We start from the raw sequence: 18,455 nt of genomic DNA on the forward strand, positions 1-18,455 counted from the left end.
ATTAGTATTATAGGATGGCTCAATACTTAGGCTTCTGCAATTTCAGTTGTCATCAGTGTGTGATTTTGCTCTAGTATAGTTCACTGGTGAGCCCTTGGATTGTGAAACACAAAGAACTGGTTCTTTTGTTCTTTGAGGTATTGACATATGGTGAAATTGTTTGCATAATATTCCAGGATTCACTGAAGAAGTTTGCACCACAGCTATAGGAGTGGTTACAGTTTATAAATCAGGGTCCTGGAGAGCAGTGCTTGTGTGAGGTTTTCTTTAATCTCTCAAATTAGACAATTCAAAGACACTGCTACACAAAATGCTTTAGATAGTGTTTATATGTGACTTGCATCTCAGTTCTTTCTTAAGTGGTCTATTACTTTCTTTTTGAATGAAGAACTTATTTCCTTCCATGACTGTATTCCCATGACTCTTAAAGTATTTAAGACTCATTTAAAGTATGTATTATTGCATATATAATTTTTTAACAATTTTACCTTGAAGTTTTTTTATGGAATAATACTAATATTTCATAATTTGATCAGAGACGTGAAAAATCCTTTTTAGAATGTGAACAGTTGAACTTGTCAGAATGAAATCATAAATGTAGTTTCAAATATTTAATATTTTTGAGCTTACTCCAATAAGAAAAGCAGTTGGATTATAGCAGGGCACAGCATGTTAGAACATCATCATTATTAAAACATTATCATTATTATATCATCAAATTCCTAACACTGAGACTTTTCCATGTGCAAGGCACTGCTAGGCACTCTGCATACTTTGTGTCATTCAACCCTAAAAAACCACATTTTTATGTTTACAGTTATTATACCCATTTTGTAGAAGGGTTCCTCCCAAGGCTTGGGAACATTACTTGACTTGTCCGTGATTAATCATAATAAGAACCAGTGCCATGACTGCAGAGCCTTTCCCTGCTGTATGAGACATGAGCAAGACTGCACAATCCATGAGAGCCGGAGCTATGTTTTACCTGTCATTTTAAACCTGTGACTAGCATAATACCTGGTACATAGTAGATGATCTGTAACAAGTATATGTTGGCTAAGTTTGCCTCTCATCACCTAATAATAATAATGGAACCTCTCAGCAGGGCCCGGACCATTCCTGGTAGCTTGGCACAGAGTGAACATATTCCTGGCATTCCACATTAGAACCAGAAATACATTTGTTACAGAGAAACCTTGTCACATGTGGCAGGAAGTTTCATGACTGAATATTTGGAGTTACATGGGTCTTGGTACGTCTTGGTACACTGACCTGTGAATTCGATTGCTACTGAATAGCATAACTTCTATGAGAGAATACGTATTTAGGCAGCTTTCAAATGGACTTTGGAGTAAAGCTTCTTGGTAGGTAAGATGTAGACTGTGGCCTATGAGGAACATGATGAGCCTTCCCTTTAGAACTCAAAGTCACCATTATGAGTATTGATTATAGTTTATAGGACCTCATTATGTAAAAACTGAGAAACGTCGAGCTGCTCTAGGGAATTAAGGATGAAGCACCTGAATGCCCCACTCTCTCTGTTTCCTTCCTGCCTGTCTTCGCCTCATCTCTTGCAGAGCCTCTGAAACTGATTTGACAAGCCTTAGGCTACTGGAAGCAGAGGATGACTAATCCTTGCTCCAGACCAGTTTCTGCTTTTTTTTTTTTTTTTTTTTTTTTTGAGACGGAGTCTCGCTCTGTCGCCCAGGCTGGAGTGCAGTGGCCGGATCTCAGCTCACTGCAAGCTCCGCCTCCCGGGTTCACGCCATTCTCCTGCCTCAGCCTCCCGAGTAGCTGGGACTACAGGCGCCCGCCACCTCGCCCGGCTAGTTTTTTGTATTTTTTAAGTAGAGACGGGGTTTCACCGTGTTAGCCAGGATGGTCTCGATCTCCCGACCTCGTGATCCGCCCGTCTCGGCCTCCCAAAGTGCTGGGATTACAGGCTTGAGCCACCGCGCCCGGCCCAGTTTCTGCATTTTTAAATGAAGAACCCAAGGCTGAGAAAAGTGACTTCCTGAAGTCACACGGCTATTTCAGGCACACAGTTAATTTGTGGCAGAGGACTAGATGGGACTTTCAGAGTCTAGTGCTTACCAGTTCTATTATAAATTATTTCAAGTACTATTTAAATTGAATAATGAAATCTTTATACAACTTTAGTATCCTGTTTTATATTAAGTCTTTGAAAATAAATATCCTTTGCTCAGTGCTAAGAACTAATATTAACCTATTGTTTCACAGTTTGAATAACTTTTTACATGTAATATGATCCTCACAACCTGAAGAGTAGGAAGAACAGAATTTTATCACTATTCCTATTTTAGAGATAAAGTCTTAGGGTAATATCACACACCCAACAAGTTGCAGAGCCAGAATTCAAAAGTAGATTTTCTCAGCGTAAGATTTGAAATTGGACTTACTTAAGTGAACTAGTTCAGCCAGTCTGGATCAGAGAAGCAAGCTTCTTGGTTGTAGTGATGGTGAAGTGGGGTAGGCCACATGAGGGTTAAAGAGGAGGTTTGGAAAAAGGCCCTCACCCCTGAACTCTGTAGTAAAGGAACAAATAGAATCTTGTCAAATTAAGGGACTGTAGGTTTGGAACAATGGCAGGAGTGAGTATATACTTGGTTTTATTGAGATAGTGTGATGAAAAGGAGCATTCCCTCAGACTAGATTTAAGTATTTGTTTTTATATTAGTTAGCTATGTGACTAGCTAAGTCAGTTGATCTTTCTAAGCCTTGATGGTCTCATCTGTAAAATGAGAACAATATTAACTTTGTGAACCCTGCTCTGATTGCTCAGAACTCTTTTTTTTTTTTTTTTTTCTCCTGGGTTCTTTGCATTTCAGTATTTTTAGTAACACTATATAGCTAAATTATGAAATTGTTATACATGTTCCTATACAGAATGCAGAAATACTAGAAACTTATTACTGAAATTTACCTACTACTGGCGTCAGAAAGACACCAGTTACCATGAACCAAAGAGAAGTTCCTGTTACCTTTTTTGGTGACAGATTTGATCCCCAACCCATATCAAGTTGGGTTTTCATGTTTTATTTTGGTTGTAAAATGATTAAATTCTCTCCTTATCTATGAAATAGTAGCGAATTGTTCCATCATTAATTAATGTGCTTTTTTTTTCTAGTTATATAAGTTTGGAGAGACAGTTTCTATTGTTTTTTGGACAGACACTTGGAGACCAGAAAGCTTCTTTGACAAAGTGAAGAAGAACAGACAAAATGGCATGCACACATTATGTTTACTCGGTAAGGGTTTGGGAATTTCCTTGAAGTAACAATATGGAACTATCATATTTTTCTTTTTTTTGATTTTGTGTTAAGGTAAAAACTGTTGTATGGATAATTAGCTAGAGGTAAGAAAAGACACAGTCTAGCCATTCTATGCAGACCACACTCTTTCCTACACTCTTAGAGAGAGATGCATCTTCTGCTTCAGGTACCACGTGGTTATTTCTGCATACACACCATAGTTATGCTGCTCCCTCTTATGTCCTAGTAGATCCTCTCCAGTATTCCATATCTTACTCATTTGTCCATCAAGGATTTACTGCAATCCAATAGACATGCACTGAGCAAGTCTTACCAAGGACCATCCTGCACCTTCCTAGGGAGGTTCTTTGAATACTGCAGTCTTGATGCTATCAGATTCACAATGATAGATCTAAAAGAGACTCTGGAGATCATCTTACTGAAGCCTGTTTTACAGATGAAGTTGAGGCCCAGAATATTGAATTATTTCCCCAATGTCACCTAGTCAGTTGGTGGCAGAACTGGGAGAATCAGATAGCCTTTTAATAATAGCTCATTTCACTGTACCATCTTGCTCAAATCCCATTTCCTGTTTCGTGTGGAAAGAGCTGGCTGGGATCACTGTCTTTGTTTACCCAGATAATAGTACTGAGATTCAGAAAGGCATGGTGTTTTCTTTCTAGCAGAGGCACTGAAATTTTACTGACTCACCTTTGCTAATCAGCCCCTATTTTAGTAGCATATGTTGTAGAAAGAAATACTGGTATCAAAGACTTAATCTGTGACTGAACAGAACACAGCTAACTGACATTTTTGATAACTTTGAAATGATACTTCTACTTGGAATCAGAAGACAAAATCCCAGTGCTACTACTTACTAGCTAGAGAATACTGTAAACATTCCTTAGCTTTCATATTTATCAAATAGGAATAATTCCTCCTCCTTCATGGAGTTGTATAGAGCAGTACTTCTCAAACTATTTGTGGTAAAGAACCATGGTTGGGTTGTTTAAAACATATGTTTGATTTTTAAATTTTCAATCTTTTATGTCAGTGTCAAGTTACCATAAATTTTGTACATATTCTTACTCCTGTAGTTACTTCATCATTTACTGGTAACACAAAGCTCACATACTGGCATTGGTCCTGAGATCATACTTTGAATTGTACTGTCTTAGTGAAACTGTGTGAAGTCACTCACCAAAATGTCTATCACATAGCACAACATCAGGGCAGATAAACCCATGATTTTGGCCTCTGTATATTAAATACAGATATTCAGAACATTAGAAAAGATTTCTGTTTGCCACTTTTTTTTTTTTTTTTTTTTTTTTTTAGACAGAGTCTCACTCTGTCGCCCAGGCTGGAGTGCAGTGGCGCAATCTCGGCTCACTGCAACCTCCGGCTCCCGGGTTCAAGCGATTCTCCTGCCTTGGCTCCCTGGGTAGCTAGGACTACAGGTGCCCGCCACCACACCCGGCTAATTTTTTGTAGTTTTTTAGTAGAGACAGGGTTTCACTGTGTTAGCCAGGGTGGTCTCCATCTCCTGACCTCGTGATCCACCCACCTCAGCCTCCCAAAGTGCTGGGATTACAGGCATGAGCCACTGCACCCGGCCTTTTTTTTTTTTTTTTTTTTTTTTGAGATGGAGCCTTGCTCTTGTCGCCCAGGCTGGATTGCAGTGGCGCGATCTTGGCTCACTGCTACCTCCGCCTCTCGGGTTCAAGCGATTCTCCTGCTTCAGCCTTTCCGAGTAACTGGGATTACAGGTGCCTGCCACCACACCCAGCTAATTTTTGTAATTTTAGTAAAGATGGGGTTTTGCCATATTGGCCAGGCTAGTCTCAAACTCCTGACCTCATGATCTGCCCGCCTCTGCCCCTCAAAGTGCTGGGAATACAGGTGTGAGCCACCGCGCCCGGCCTGTTTGCCAAAAATTTTTAAGCTATTTGCATAATATAACCAATTCTCTATTATTTAACAATATTTAATTTTAAGCAACACAGTAAGTTTTTTGTTTGTTTGTTCGTTTTTTAAGAGACAAGGTCTTGCTCTGTCTCCCGGGCTGGAGTGCAGTGTCACAATCTCATCACACTGCAGTCTCAACCTCCCATTACTCAAGTGATCCTCCCACCTCAGCCTTCTAGGTATGGGACCACAGGCACATGCCACCACACCTAGCTAATTTTTGTATTTTTTGTAAAGATGGGGTTTCGCCATGTTGCCCAGGCTGGTCTCGAATTTCTGGGCTCAAGCAATCCACCCACCTTGGCCCCGCAAAGTGCTGGGCTTAGAGGAGTGAACCACAGTGCCTGGCCGTATGTCTTAATAGAAAATATTATTATACATTTTTACTAATGATTGGCATTTCTTAGGATAGAAATTAATATCTAGAGCGGGGATTAGCAAACAAGGACCCATGGATCACATCTGGCCTGCTGTTTGTTTTGTAAATAAGGATTTATTGGAACATGGCCATGCACCTTCATTTATATATTATCTATGGCCACTTTCATGCCACAACAGCAGTGATGGGTAGTTGTGACAGAGACCATATGGTCCTCAAAACCTAAAATGTGTCTGCCCCTTTTCAGAAATTTGCTGACTCCTGATCTTGAGTGAAATTTTATCTAATCTCATGTGCTGCACCCTGAATCCCTTCAGTGATGTGTTATAACCTTACGCTACTTTTTTCATAGTCTTACCAGCCATATGAATTACCTTATTAACTTGATTTCTTCACTGCGTCGTAAGAGCAGAGACTTTATCTTGCTCATTATTCTCTTCCTAATGTCTGGAAGTCTAGCACAGTGTAGGCATTAAATAAATATTTATGGAAATTAACTGAAGTTTTATTTAGTCTATATTCTCAGACTTGGTCTTATTACCCATTGGCACAGAAAATCTTTTAACTCTTGCTAGTTCAATCAATTCCAGCCAGAATACACTCCTTTTAATTCCATTTTTCTCTCTTTTTTTTTTTTTTTAGATAAGGTTTACCCTGTCATCCAGGCTGGAGTGCAGTGGTGCAGTCTCAGCTCACTGCAATCTCTGCCTACCAGGTTCAAGTGATTCTCCTGCCTCAGCCTCCTGAGGCTGGGATTACAGAAGTGTGCCACCATGCTTGGTTAATTGTTTTGTTTTTAGTAGAGATGGGATTTTGCCATGTTAACCAGGCTGGTCTCAAACCCCTGGCCTCAAGTGATCTGCCCATCTTGACCTCCCAAAGTGCTGGGATGACAGGCTTGAGCCACTGCACCTGGCCTCCTTTTATTCTTGACATCTAATTAATTATAGATCTAGATTAGGCCATAAACTCTTCTCTAACACATTTTCTTTTGTCTTATGCCAATATTCGCAATCAGCTAGTATGACGTTTTCTTATTTTAGTTTATTGCCAGTGTGATTTAGTGCTTCATTCATCATTAATTAGCTTTATAATTTTGTCCTTGAATTTTCCATGTAAAAAGAGACTGGTCTTACTTTTTTATAGTCCTTACTAAAAAGGACACTGTAAGACTTATGAGTTGGTGTGGACCATGCCATCAGATATATCTATCTTGTTATCCCAAAGTTCGATCCAGTTAAGATCAGCTGTGGGTAGAAGGTCAAAGTAGATGACAGGTGAACGATAATTTTTGAAAGGACTTTTGCTGAAGAAGATGTATCTGAGGGATGAAAAATGGGGATTCATTGGAGCTCAGATACTAGAATGTGTGTTTTACAACAGTACTGAAAGGTTCTAAAACAGAACAGGGAAGGAAGAATCTGAGAGGCAGGCTACCTGATAACCTCCCCTTATAGCCATTAAAAATGACAGGAAAGGCTGGGCACAGAAGCTCACGCATGTAATCCCAGCACTTTGGGAGGCCGAGGCAGGCAAGGTCAGGAGATGGAGACCATCCTGGCTAACACGGTGAAACCCCGTGTCTACTAAAAATATAAAAAAATTAGCTGGGCGTGGTGGCGGGCGCCTGTAGTCCCAGCTACTCTGGAGACTGAGGCAGGAGAATGGCGTAAACCCGGGAGGCGGAGCTTGCAGTGAGCCGAGATTGCGCCACTGCACTCCAGCCTGGGCGACAGAGCGAGACTCCGTCTCAAAAAAAAAGAAAAAGAAAAAGAAAAAAAGAAAAAGTGACAGGAAGGAGAGCAAGCAGTGCTTATCTTTTCAGAAGCTTTGGAAAGGCAAATAGAAGATCAGTGTATAGGTGTTTATTGAGTGCTTACCCTATGCCCCATGTAGAGTTAGTTTCTTTTGGAATACCAAGAAAGTATAGACGTGGGTCCTGCTCTCAAAGCTTTGAAATCTAGTTTGGAACTAATGTGTTGTGCATGTGAAAGTTTAAAGAACAATTAAGTTCTATTGTATGGAGAGGCAGGAAGGACAAACCAGAAATTTGGCTCTTGAGTTCTCTTTCTAAGAGCTGTCACTTTTCTTAGCTTTCCTGGGAAAAGACAAACAAGGTTAAACAATATATCTTCCTTGCTCCATTAACAAAAGCAGGAACAGGCTGTGAGGTATAGGATGTCATGATTTCAAATCCTCAAACCATAGTTCTTATCGTTTTATCGTCTGGCATTCTCATTATTTAAATTAGTATGTATTTATTGAATGCTTGCTGTGGGTTAAGTTCTGTAGGGATTAGTGTGGGTAAATCATGGTAGGAAAACACAGAGAATTTAAAATTTACTTAGAAAGAGAAGACCAATATATATGATACAATTAGAGGTTAATAAAAGATAGCATTAATTGTATAGATCTTTCCAAGAACAAAAAGCATTTGAGGAGATGTCAACAAAGACTTTATGAAAGAGTTAGACTTAGGTTGTCCAGAAGGCGGATAGTTTAAGATGGGTTGGTGACTGAGTGGTGGGGCAGCCACATGAGTAAATTTATTCAGTAAACATTTATGGAGTGTCTTCTGGGTACTTCACATTATGCTAGGTCCTGGTACTAAGATGAATCAGAGACGCTTACATTCTAGCAAGCAGAAATAGAGAAGAAAAATTATGGACTGTTTGAAGACAAGGGAAAAGTAACACGGGGTCTGGCTTGAGACGAAGTCACGAATGCATTCCTTGATTAAAAAGGATTTACCTGTAAAAATTCTCCTCAACCCTCTTCACTTTAAAAATCAGATTCTATAGAGCATATTTGAAAAGTAAAGAAAACTGAAAATATGAAAAATCTCATTATCACAACATTTCAGAAGCTCAAAGTGAATGAATTAATAAATGGGTTAAAATTTTTAAAATCTTACAAACATAATTTAATGGAAATCTAAAAGTTGACTTACACCATTGATTATAGGGAGGCCACATTCTTAATAACAGACATTCACTTTTTTCTCCATAATGTGACAGACAAGTACAAATATATTTCAAACCTGAAAAAGGCTTTCAGTGCTGGTTCCAAGAACATTTAAAAATATGTATTTAATATTAACTCTGCTATAATTTCCAAGCAAACTCTTGGATATTCTTTATAAGAAACACTTCTATAATCACTTAGGAAATGTGCATAAGGCTATTAAAGACTCCTCAGTTGCACTATGTTTATTTTTGCAAAAACAAACTTTGGCTGAACCATTTGTTTCAGCATGTAAAGCAGGAAGCAGCTGTTGCTGTTGTATACTGAGTTCCTTTGAGGATGTAGAGTGATTCTGCTTTTTTACCTTTACCAAATAGTTCAGTTAAGCATTAGTGATTAAAAAGTATACCGAATCAAATATTTGTGATGCTTGGACTGTCAAGCTTTTTGAGAGCAGAGGTTTTATCTGGTCAGGTCCCTGTGGTCTCCCAGTCTCTGGCACAGTGTCTGACACACAGTTGCTGCTCAAATCCCTGTTAAAAGCATGAATACTTAGAATTAAAGTATTTATTCAAAATTATGGCATGTGTTAACATTCATAAGAAAGCAAAAGACTTTTTTAAATGTGGAAAAGATTTTTTTTCTACTTATATCTATCGAAGGCCTTTCAGTTGGGTCTGTGCAGTTATTAGCTGGCAGAAATGAAAACAAAGATTGTGATTAGCTGTTAGTAGTGTATTTGCCAATGTTTATCTAATTCTTTCCTTTGTCTTCTTTTCCAAAAGGAAATTAGATGTTAGCAGGATGGTCTCAGGGCCAAGCTCATGTTTGTTTTCTAACTAGTGGCACAACCACAAGCTTCCATTCTTCTCTATGTTACTGTAACAAAGTGGCTAATTAAAGTGTGAGGGAAGAATGTTTCCCCAAAATTTAGGTGACTCTTAACTGAGGTTTACACATAGGGTTTTGGATAAAGTTTTTAATTAAATTAAAAGAACTATTTTTACTTCCTACAGACATCAAAGTAAAGGAGCAGTCTTTGGAAAATCTAATCAAGTAAGTTATTATTCTGAGAATGCATACATCTGTTTTATTTCCTTGAACCAAATTCAATAAATTCTACTTAAATGACCTGAGTTCTAAAGATGGTTGAAAATGAGCTCTCATTAACAGTGTGAACATTAAACATTTTTATTCTTATGAAATGATAAGCAGTATAATAGAGTAGAAATAGCAATATATCTTATAGATTAAACACTGAGAACAGTGGTTAGCATCTAACAGACACTCAGTGCTTGTGGAATGAATTAATGCATTGGGATTCTGAAAACATGGGTGTGAGACTGGGCGATGGTTCACGCCTGTAGTCCCAGCACTTTGGGAGGCTGAGGCAGGTGGATTGTTCGAGGCCAGGAGTTCAAGACCAGCCTGGCCAACATGGTGAAACCCCATCTCTACTAAAAAGGAAAAAATTAGCTCGGCGTGGTGGCACGTGCCTTTAGTCTCAGCTACTTGGGAGGCTGAGGCACGAGAATCGCTTGAATCTGGGAGGCAGAGGTTGCAGTGAGCTGAGATCACGCCACTGTGGTCCAGCCTGGGTAACAGAGTGAGAAAAAAAAAAAAAAAAAAAAAAAAAAGACATGGGTTTGAGTCCTGAGTCTGCCTCTACGTGAGTGCTCTTGGGCAAGTTACTTCCATCTCTGAGCCTTATTTTCTTCATATGTATAATGATAGTACTAATCCTTTTTTACTTAGGCAGTGTCTAATACAGTACCCACTACCCACTTGTGACTAAGGAGCATTTGAAATGTGGTTAATGTGACTGAGGAACTGAATTTTTCATTTAATTTTAATTAATTGAAAAATGATACTCTTGTTGGAAAACTTTTAAGTATGTTTGAAACAGCTTTAGTATATAAATCTACTTTTACAACTATAAATTTTATGAAATTTAAATACAGATCAACTATTTCCAGTGAAAATTTAATATCCAAATTAAGATGTGCTATAAGTACATACCAGATTTCAAAGACTTAATATAAAAACAATCTCTTTAATAATTTTTATATGAGTAGGTGTTAAATTACAACATTTTGGATTAAATAAAATATATTATTGAAATTTTTGCCTTTTTTGGTTGGGCGTTGTGGCTCACGCCTATAATCCCCTCCTTTGGGAGGCCGAGGCAGGTGGATCACGAGGTCAGGAGTTCGAGATCAGCCTGGCCAAGATGGTGAAACCCCGTCTCTACTAAAAATACAAAAAAAAATTAGCCAGGCATGGTGGCGCGCACCTGTAATCCCACCTACTTGGGAGGCTGAGGCAGAGAGTTGCTTGAACCCAGGAGGCAGAGGTTGCAGTGAACTGAGATCACACTACTGCACTGCAGCCTGGGCAACACAGTGAGACTGTCTCAAAAAAAAAAAATTGCCTTTTTACAAACTTTTTTGTTAATATGGCTACAGAAAACTTGATTATATATGTGGCTTCATTTATATTTCTTTTTTTTTTTTTTTTTTGAGACGGAGTCTTTGCTCTGTCACCCAGGCTGGGGTGCAGTGGCGCGAACTCGGCTCACTACAAGCTCCGCCTCCTGGGTTTACGCCATTCTCCAACCTCAGCCTCCCGAGTAGCTGGGACTACAGGCGCCCGCCACCTCGCCCGGCTAGTTTTTTTTGTACTTTTAGTAGAGACGGGGTTTCACCGTGTTAGGATGGTCTCGATCTCCTGACCTTGTGATCCGCCCGTCTCAGCCTCCCAAAGTGCTGGGATTACAGGCGTGAGCCACCGTGCCCGGCCGAATAAATTGACTTAGAGAATTGTTTTGAAAGTCATTAAAATAATCTATATGAAATGTATTATAAACCACAATAGCTATATATATATGTATATGTGTGTGTGTATATATATGTTTGTTTGTTTGTTTGTTTGTTTTGCGACAGAATCTCACTTTGTCGCCCAGGCTGGAGTGCAGTGCTGTGATTTCAGCTCACTGAAACCTCCATCTCCCGGATTCAACTGATTCTCCTGCCTCAGTCTTCTGTGTAGCTGGGATTACAGGCGTGCGCCACCAAGCCCAGCTAATTTTTTTATTTTTAGTAGAGATGGAGTTTCACCATGTGGGTCAGGCTGGTATCGAACTCCTGACCTTGTGACCCACCCGCCTCGGCCTCCCAAAAAGCTGGGATTAAAAAAAAAAAAAAATGCTGGGATTACAGGCATGAGCCACCACATGTGACCTGCAATAGCTATATTTTTATTAATATGATAATTCGGCAAGCCTGATAGGCTTTTGAGGCATACAGAAATAAACATCACCTGAGACTTTTAAGCATCCAAGATGCTTTAGTTTACTTTTCTTAGAGGAAACAGTGAAAAGAAGAAATGTGGTTTAAAAATGGCCATAAAAAGGACACTAAACCTGATTAAGCTAGAGTATAGACCAAATTGCCACTTATTTTGAATTGTTTTTGCCAAAGGTATCACTTTGAATAAAGATAACTTTCATTTAGACATCTATCTTTATGTGTTCCTGCCATCATTTCAGTGAGATGAGAGGAAAGTTGAAGTAGAACAATGAAAAAGCTTAAGAAATGAACAATCATCATGCTTTTGTGTATGCTTAAAGTGAGTATATGTAAAAAACATCAAACAGAATGTAGACTGTGGTACTTGAGTATACCTGGGAGAGTAATTGCATTAATAATGTATTATGTAGTTTAATGGCTAAGAACAGTGGCATCTAGTTTTCTACCTATAGGGGAAGGAAGATCTATGAACCTCCACGGTATATGAGTGTAAACCAAGCAGCCCAGCAGCTTCTGGAGATTATTCAAAATCAAAGAATACGAGGAGAAGAACCAGGTACTCAAGACCCTAGAAGGGCTCTCACATTATTCCTCTGTTGCTGCATTTAGATGTGTATATGACTTAATATTGACTCATACCACTGTGGAAGCAAGAGTCAGTGTTTTCGTATTGTACTATTTCTTGTCATTTTTGTCCAACTTTAATCCCATAGGCTTCAAGTTGTACTGTAAGAAAAAAAAATTGGCATTCTTTTATAGTGTAATTAACACCGTTCCAGAACGTGAGGATTTTTCACAAATTAAACATCAGTCACATTTGATATAAATATATTAGAATATAAATATTTTTGTAAAATGTATCTATCATGTTATCCCTAATCAATGGTGAGATCTGTCCTGCAAAAATATACTTATCCTACTTTTATTTTCCCTCTTTTCATTCTTAACACTGAGACTAGGAATAGTTTTCTTCAGGGTAAATATGAGAAAATTTGTTATTATATTCCTAATATGTAGACACAGTGTGTGGTGTATAATAATAATGTTTATTGTCAGTAAATCTTTATGGGAGGTTCTCTTTTTTTTTTTTTTTTTGGAGACAGGGTCTCACTTTGTCACCCAGGCTGGAGTGCAGAGGCGCGATCTCAGCTCACTGCAGCCTCCACCTCCTGGGCTCAAGTGATCCTCCCACCTTAGCTGGACTACAGGTGCATGCCACCATGCCTGGCTAATTTCTTTGTGTGTTTTTGGTAGAAACAGAGTTTCACCATATTGCCTAGGCTGTTCTCGAACTCCTCGGCTCAAGCGATCCTCCCACCTCGGCCTCCCAAAGCCTCCCAAAGTGTTGGGATTACAGGTGTGAACCACTGCGCCCGACCCACTGTGATCTTTTTTTTTTCTTGAGATGGAGTCTTGCTTTGTTGCCTAGGTTACAGTGCAATGGTGCAATCATGGCTCACTGCAACCTCTGCCTCCCGGGCTCAAGCCATTCTCAGCCACTTGAGTAGCTGGGACTACAGGTGCATGCCACCACGCCCGGCTAATTTTTTTGTATTTTTGGTGGAGATGGGGTTTCACCATGTTGCCCAGCTGGTCTCGAACTCCTGAGCTCAAGTGATCCGCCCACCTCAGCCTCCCAAAATGTTGGGATTACAGGTGCGAGTCACTGCGCCTGGTCAAGAGATTCTTGAGTGATTGTTGCTTATTTTATTCTCATTAGTAGGCCATGTTACAGTCGTGAAACAAATAGTCTGCAAGGCTGTTCTATATCCATAACTTTGTACAGAGGTTGCTTGCATTCCCGTTTGTCCTTGGATAAATCATTTGCCCCCTTTTGATCATTGTTCAATCAAGACCCCTTTCCCAATTAAACAATACAACCATTAAAGGGTCAGCTCTTTAGCAGTAGCACCAGAGTCAATAATACTAAAGCTCATTAAGGCTGGCTCTTTTGAACTTAAAGACATAAATCATGCCAAATGCTCATTATTTGTTAAGGAATCTATAATCTACTAGTCTCGTATCTACTATCTTAGCTCTCATTACCATGATTTAAAAGAGAGAGTATTACATTTTAAAAACAGAAAACTGAAGTTTATCACATTGGCAAGGGAGAAACTCAAATCTGTGAATTTATTTCATAATCTCATTGTTTCTTCAGTATAGCTAGGTCAATATGAACATAAGTAAGTTATTAAAAACGTAAGTGTGTAATAAACATTGTTTACTCAGAACTTATTTTAAAACAAATGCTGTGCAATTGTAGAGTATAAGTATAGCCTGTCAAGTCCTAAAAGCTTAATGTAAGCCTTTGGAATTCTGAAAAGGGTAAAATTTGAAAGTACTCTTTTATAATATTAGGTAATACAAATGATTTAGAAAATCCCTTGGATGAATTAATGGATAACTGGTCCATAAGTGGCAAAAGAGATTTAAGATATTTGGGGCTTCTTGAAATGTACTTGTGGTACTGATGTTTGTTTGACTGTTGGACAGGATGATGCATTTGCTGAATTGAATGGCAGTATCTTTTTTTTTTTTTTTTTTTTAATAGCAATCACCGAGGAGACACTTTGTGTTGGCTTAGCCAGGGTTGGAGCAGACGACCAGAAAATTGCAGCAGGCACTTTACAGCAAATGTGTACTGTGGACTTGGGAGAACCATTGCATTCCTTGATCATCACAGGAGGCAGCATACATCCAATAGAGATGGAGATGCTAAATCTCTTTTCCATACCAGAAAATAGCTCAGAATCTCAAAGCATAGATGGACTTTGAATGTAGATATTTACTATTGTCTAATTTAAATTTCAACCATATATGGATTGATATGGTTTGGCTGTATCCCCACCCAAGTCGCATCTTGAATTTTAATCCTCATAATCCCCAGGTGTTGTGGGAGGTAATTGAATCATGGGGGGTGGTTACCCCCATGCTATTCTCATGATAGTGACTTCTCATGAGATCTGATGGTTTTGTAAGCGTCTGGCATTTCCCCTACTGGCTCTCATTCTCACTCTTGCCACTCTGTGAAGAGGTGCCTTTCACCATGATTGTAAGTTTCCTGAGGCCTTCCCAGCCACGTGGAACTGTGAGTCAGTTAAACCTCTTTTACAATTACCCAGTCTCGGGTGTTTCTTTAGCAGTGTGAGAATGGACTAATACATGGATGCATGCACATTTGTGTAACAAACAGGTCTTTTGGCTTATCTAGCAAGTATAAAACAAGCGACCAAAAAGAAGTTGACTCAACAATGCTTGGTTTCCCGTGGCAGTGAGTTTTTTCCCTATGATATCATCAGTTGTTGCTGCTATTTTGGCAACTTTTCAGGATGTACACATACAGAGCAGACCAGGCTGGAAAGCTTGTGGATAGACATCCACTGACAGAATCATTTAAGAGCAGTTTTTATTTATGAAACCAATTTATACAAGATGGTTGTTAACAGAATATAACTTAGAGGTAACTGGAATTTGAATCACTTGAATCTCAGTTTTAAAGGGTAGAAGTTATGAGTGCCAAGAAAAGCAAATAAGAGATTAGTAAACATTCACAAAATATGTTTATAATTTTCTTCTTTTTAAAAAAGTTAGCTGTCCTGACTGCATGAGTTGTCCTGACAGCAGCTGGTATTACTGTATATAAACAAAGGTAGAAAGATTACATTTCCATCCAGCAGTCTGACCTAAAGCTCAGCTGAGCACATGCCACAAAATGACATTCTTCTGAATTCACTGTCTTGGTTAGCTGACATCCTAATTATGTGGCTCATATTCTGCTGTATTTTGGAGGTTATGTAATTGTTTAATTATAAATGTTCAGCCAGTCTTGTACAGTTGCTGTTTGGTTTTAAATAGCATCTTTCACATCCAAGCAGACAAATGGAAAACTTGCTGACTACAAAATAAAATTTGTAAAAATGTAAGTTTGAAGGCAACAATGGATTAGTCAAGATAATGCCATATCACTTAACTCAGTTAATACGCCATTGTATATGTGCGAGTAGTCACACATCTTACTAGTTTTAAATAACACTCCATTTATGACCACAGGTCATTCTATTTCATGACCAAAGAGTTTTATATTTTTTGTCAATTCTGAATAGAAATAGCTTTCTTAATATGCTAGTTCAGTTGGTTCAACTCTAAGTATTTCCATGGCCTAACCAATTTTTCTGAGCCCTTAATAAATCCATTGGAAGTTGAACAAAGATTTCCCTACTCCCTGGGTTCATCAATTAGCTAAAGATTATTCGACTTATTTTACTTCGAGATAAAATATATTTTTATATATATATGAAACATCTCTTTTTTTCTTTCTTTGTGAGACAGTCTCACTCTGTAGCCCAGGCTGGAGTGCAGTGGTGCAATCTTGGCTCACTGCAACCTCTGTCTCCCAGGTTCAAGCGATTATCCTGCCTCAGCCTCCCGAGTAGCTGGGATTACAGTCATGCGGCACCACGCCTGGCTTTTTTTTTTTTTCTATTTTTAGTAGAGATAGGGTTTCGCCATGTTGGCCAGGCTGGTCTTGAACTCCTGACCTCAAGTGATCCACCCGCCTCGGCCTTCCAAAGTGCTGGGATTACAGGCATGAGCCACCATGCCTGGTGTCATTTTCAATCTGTTAGACACAGAAGGGGAGAGAGCCAAGTACATTTAAATACCAGTTGTATATTCTTTTGTTCTCATATGTTAAACTAAACATTTAAGAACTATAAAATGAAGAACTCTGGTTTTAGTAATGGTGTTATAGCTTGTAATGTCCAAACCCTCCCAATTATAAACTGTGGACAAAATATAATAAACAATGGTCTAAAAACTCTAGGGAGTCACTGAAACCAGCTGTGAACTATTATATGATTTTTCCCCTTAGGTCATTCCCAGACTGTGTGGTAAGGCATGGCTAGAACTCAAGAGAAAGTTGCGGTCTTACTGGCTTGAGGTGTTAGGATGGAATTAAGGGCTGCTAGAAGGACTGAAAATTAAAGCAGCAGATCCTAGAAATGAAGGTGTCAGAAATGGAGGAGGCTTCCTGTCTGCATATGATCTCTCCTTGAATCCTTAGCTAACTCTCGAACCGTGCAGGCCCCAGGAAGACTCCATGGACCTTGGTGAAAAGCCACAGTTGGAAGGCTCAAGAAGCTGAACAGAGATGGCTGTTTTCTTTTGCAACAGAAGACAGAGTTTCAAGTTTGAATTCTGACAAGTTAGAAGGGCTTGATAGAACTTTGAGCTTCCCAAAGCCCCAGAATGGCCATGTATTAATAAAGGCTGTGCACAAGACTAAAGATTTATGCTAAAACTAAGGATAAAACCTTTAACATAATGTAAAATCAAGGTGATTAGCCAATAATTTAAATGAGATCAAAGCTTAGCACTCTTCAGAGTATAATAAAATGAATCTGCATAACATATAAACAATGACCTGAATACAATAAAATGCTATAGGGTATCCAAAGTAATAAGGAAATACGGCTTATAGCTTATGGTTTTAAAAAAAGAGCAGACAATAGAAAAAAAAATCCTAACATAAACTAGGTGATAGTGGAATTAGCAGACAAGGTTATTTTTAAAGCAGTTTTTAGAACTATGTTCATGGAAGAAAAGGTAGTGTGATGCCGGGCGGGGTGGCTCAAGCCTGTAATCCCAGCACTTTGGGAGGCTGAGACGGGCGGATCACTAGGTCAGGAGATCAAGACCATCCTGGCTAACACGGTGAAACCCCGTCTCTACTAAAAAATACAAAAAAAAAAAAAAAAACTAGCCGGGCGAGGTGGCGGGCGCCTGTGGTCCCAGCTACTCGGGAGGCTGAGGCAGGAGAATGGCGTAAACCCAGGAGGCGGAGCTTGCAGTGAGCTGAGATCCGGCCACTGCACTCCAGCCTGGGCGACAGAGCCAGACTCAGTCTCAAAAAAAAGAAAAGGTAGTGTGGTTGTAATGAATGCATATAAGTGTATACTCTCACCCCAAAAGTGGAAACATTAAAAAAAAAAAAATGGGTTTAACTGGAGAATACAGATGATACATGAAAGAAATTGTCCAATCTGAGGAAGAGAGAAGAAAAGATTAGAAGGAAAACAGCACAGAGCCTCAATGCCATTTGGGGAAATATCAAGCAATTTAACTTACGTAACTGGATTTCTAGAAGAATAGAAGGAAAATAGGGCAGAAGAAAATATAAGTAACTTACAGGCCAGAATTACCCCAAATTCTGTCAAAGCCAAAAAGCTGTCAACTCAACAGATCCAATAAACTGAGTGAACCCCAAATGAAATAAAGAAAATCATACCTAACATAACAGGTAAAACTGATGAAAACCAAGGATAAAAGAAAAAAGCTACCACGGGTGTTAGTAGGGAACCTACCAAATTTTTATTTGAAATTAAACTTAACTAGGTTCCTTTGTTTGCTAAATCTGGCAATCCTGTTCTGTATGTAACTTAATCTCAATTTAATGAAATTGTAAAATGAACACTGCATTACTCAGCAGGGAAAGGATGAACAGTAGTGAAATCCCAGTGTTAGTTAAAATGGAAATACCTGAAGGCTGCATACATTTATTTA

General features: G+C 39.0%; 1 protein-coding gene across 3 annotated transcripts in view; it reads left to right on the forward strand.

Moving 5' to 3' along the window:
• DPH5 (diphthamide biosynthesis 5) overlaps positions 1-16,949 on the forward strand; it is a 37,414-nt gene extending 20,465 nt beyond the window's left edge. The window contains exons 5-8 of one of the 3 annotated variants that reach the window (XR_012417205.1): positions 3,149-3,269; positions 9,600-9,639; positions 11,526-12,447; positions 14,446-15,011. Coding sequence is in view for 2 of the 3 variants with exons in the window: in XM_005542571.5 (XP_005542628.2) it covers positions 3,149-3,269; positions 9,600-9,639; positions 12,344-12,447; positions 14,446-14,669 (489 nt within the window). In the remaining variant the exon portion in view is untranslated. Of the gene's footprint in view, positions 1-3,148; positions 3,270-9,599; positions 9,640-11,525; positions 12,448-14,445; positions 16,103-16,764 lie in introns of those variants that run through there. The other 2 variants (XM_005542571.5, XM_074000691.1) reach the window with 2 other exon arrangements.
• Positions 16,950-18,455: the final 1,506 nt, after the last annotated feature.

Source organism: Macaca fascicularis, chromosome 1, assembly GCF_037993035.2.
Source record: "Macaca fascicularis isolate 582-1 chromosome 1, T2T-MFA8v1.1".
In the NCBI taxonomy this organism is placed as follows: domain Eukaryota; kingdom Metazoa; phylum Chordata; class Mammalia; order Primates; family Cercopithecidae; genus Macaca; species Macaca fascicularis.